The 1,135-nt window shown below is 52.4% G+C and overlaps 2 protein-coding genes across 2 annotated transcripts in view; both read right to left on the reverse strand.

Moving 5' to 3' along the window:
- Nucleotides 1–1,135, reverse strand: part of ACOT4 (acyl-CoA thioesterase 4) — a 70,572-nt gene that overhangs the window by 18,521 nt on the left and 50,916 nt on the right. The window lies entirely within an intron of this gene.
- The window catches only part of ACOT2 (acyl-CoA thioesterase 2), a 14,214-nt gene that overhangs the window by 6,555 nt on the left and 6,524 nt on the right, over nucleotides 1–1,135 (reverse strand). The window contains exon 2 of the mRNA XM_011949604.1: nucleotides 162–280. Coding sequence (XP_011804994.1) covers nucleotides 162–213 — 52 coding nt within the window. The 5' untranslated portion in view covers nucleotides 214–280. The remainder of the gene's footprint in view (nucleotides 1–161; nucleotides 281–1,135) is intronic.

Genomic DNA, 1,135 nt, shown 5'->3' on the forward strand with positions numbered 1-1,135 from the left:
AGGAACCTAAATGACCCGGTCAACTTGCCTCATCTGACCGGCTGCTCCGGAGCTAGGCCGCTCACGGCGATTCGCACCGGCTCGTCCCAGCAGCAGCGGCCGGCGGGCTCCAGGATCAGCGTTGCTGCCATCCGAGCAGGAACCCTAATGATCCGGCCAACCTGCTTCATCGGTGGAGACCCCAGCAACTGCGCCCAACTCTTCAGGCTCCATGGGTACAGCCGGGACGCTCGAAGGACAGCAGGAGATGAGGCCATTTTGAATTCAGACCTGGAAACAACTGAACGGGGGTGGGGAGAAAGAAGCTTGTTAGAGATCCTCTAAGGCTACCGTCGCAGGCTAAGCGCCCACTAGGGCAGAGCAGTCTGTTAATCTGAGCTGGGAAGGCCAGAGTCCAGCCTATCAGCCCGACCAAATATAGACACACTTGAACTTGCTTAAAGTCTGCTGTGTTGAAACCTCCACTTTATGTTGGAAAGCAACTTCCTAGTTTTGCTTTTCAGAAGCTTGCTGGCCCGCGGAATGGGCAGTCTCGAGGCGCCAAACTCCTGATGGTGAAGAGGAATGCAGGACTGAAGTTGGTTTTGATCACTTTGTTGAATAATTCACACTCATTACTAATCATAGAGCTTTTCTGTCAAAATCTGCACCATGGTGTTTGGCTTGTGTGTTCTCTGTATATGCCTATTCTCCACATCAATCCCACATCGAAGGGTGCTGGCTTCTTCCTGTCTGACCTCTGAGCTTCATTCCTTACAGGTGTAAAAATAGTCAAATGAGGTAATAGTTATTTCTCGAACTCCTGACTTTGTGATCCGCCTGCCTCAGCCTCCCAAAGTGCTGGGATTTTCAGGCGTGAGCCACCGCGCCCGGCCAGTAGTTATTATCTTCTTACACTGGTTTCTCATTTTTGTTCTACTCAGTCTTAACTGTTTTTTGAAACAGACAGGGTCAGCCGGGCGCAGTGGCTCAGGCCTGTAATCCCAGCACTTTGGCAGGCCAAGGCGGGCGGATCACGGGGTCAGGAGATCGAGACCATCCTTGCTAACACGGTGAAACCCCGTCTCTACTAAAAATACAAAAAAGTAGCTGGGCGTGGTGGCGGGCGCCTGTAGTCCCAGCTACTCGGGAGGCT

The sequence above is a fragment of the Colobus angolensis genome, unplaced genomic scaffold (assembly GCF_000951035.1).
Source record: "Colobus angolensis palliatus isolate OR3802 unplaced genomic scaffold, Cang.pa_1.0 Scaffold3, whole genome shotgun sequence".
NCBI lineage: Eukaryota > Metazoa > Chordata > Mammalia > Primates > Cercopithecidae > Colobus > Colobus angolensis.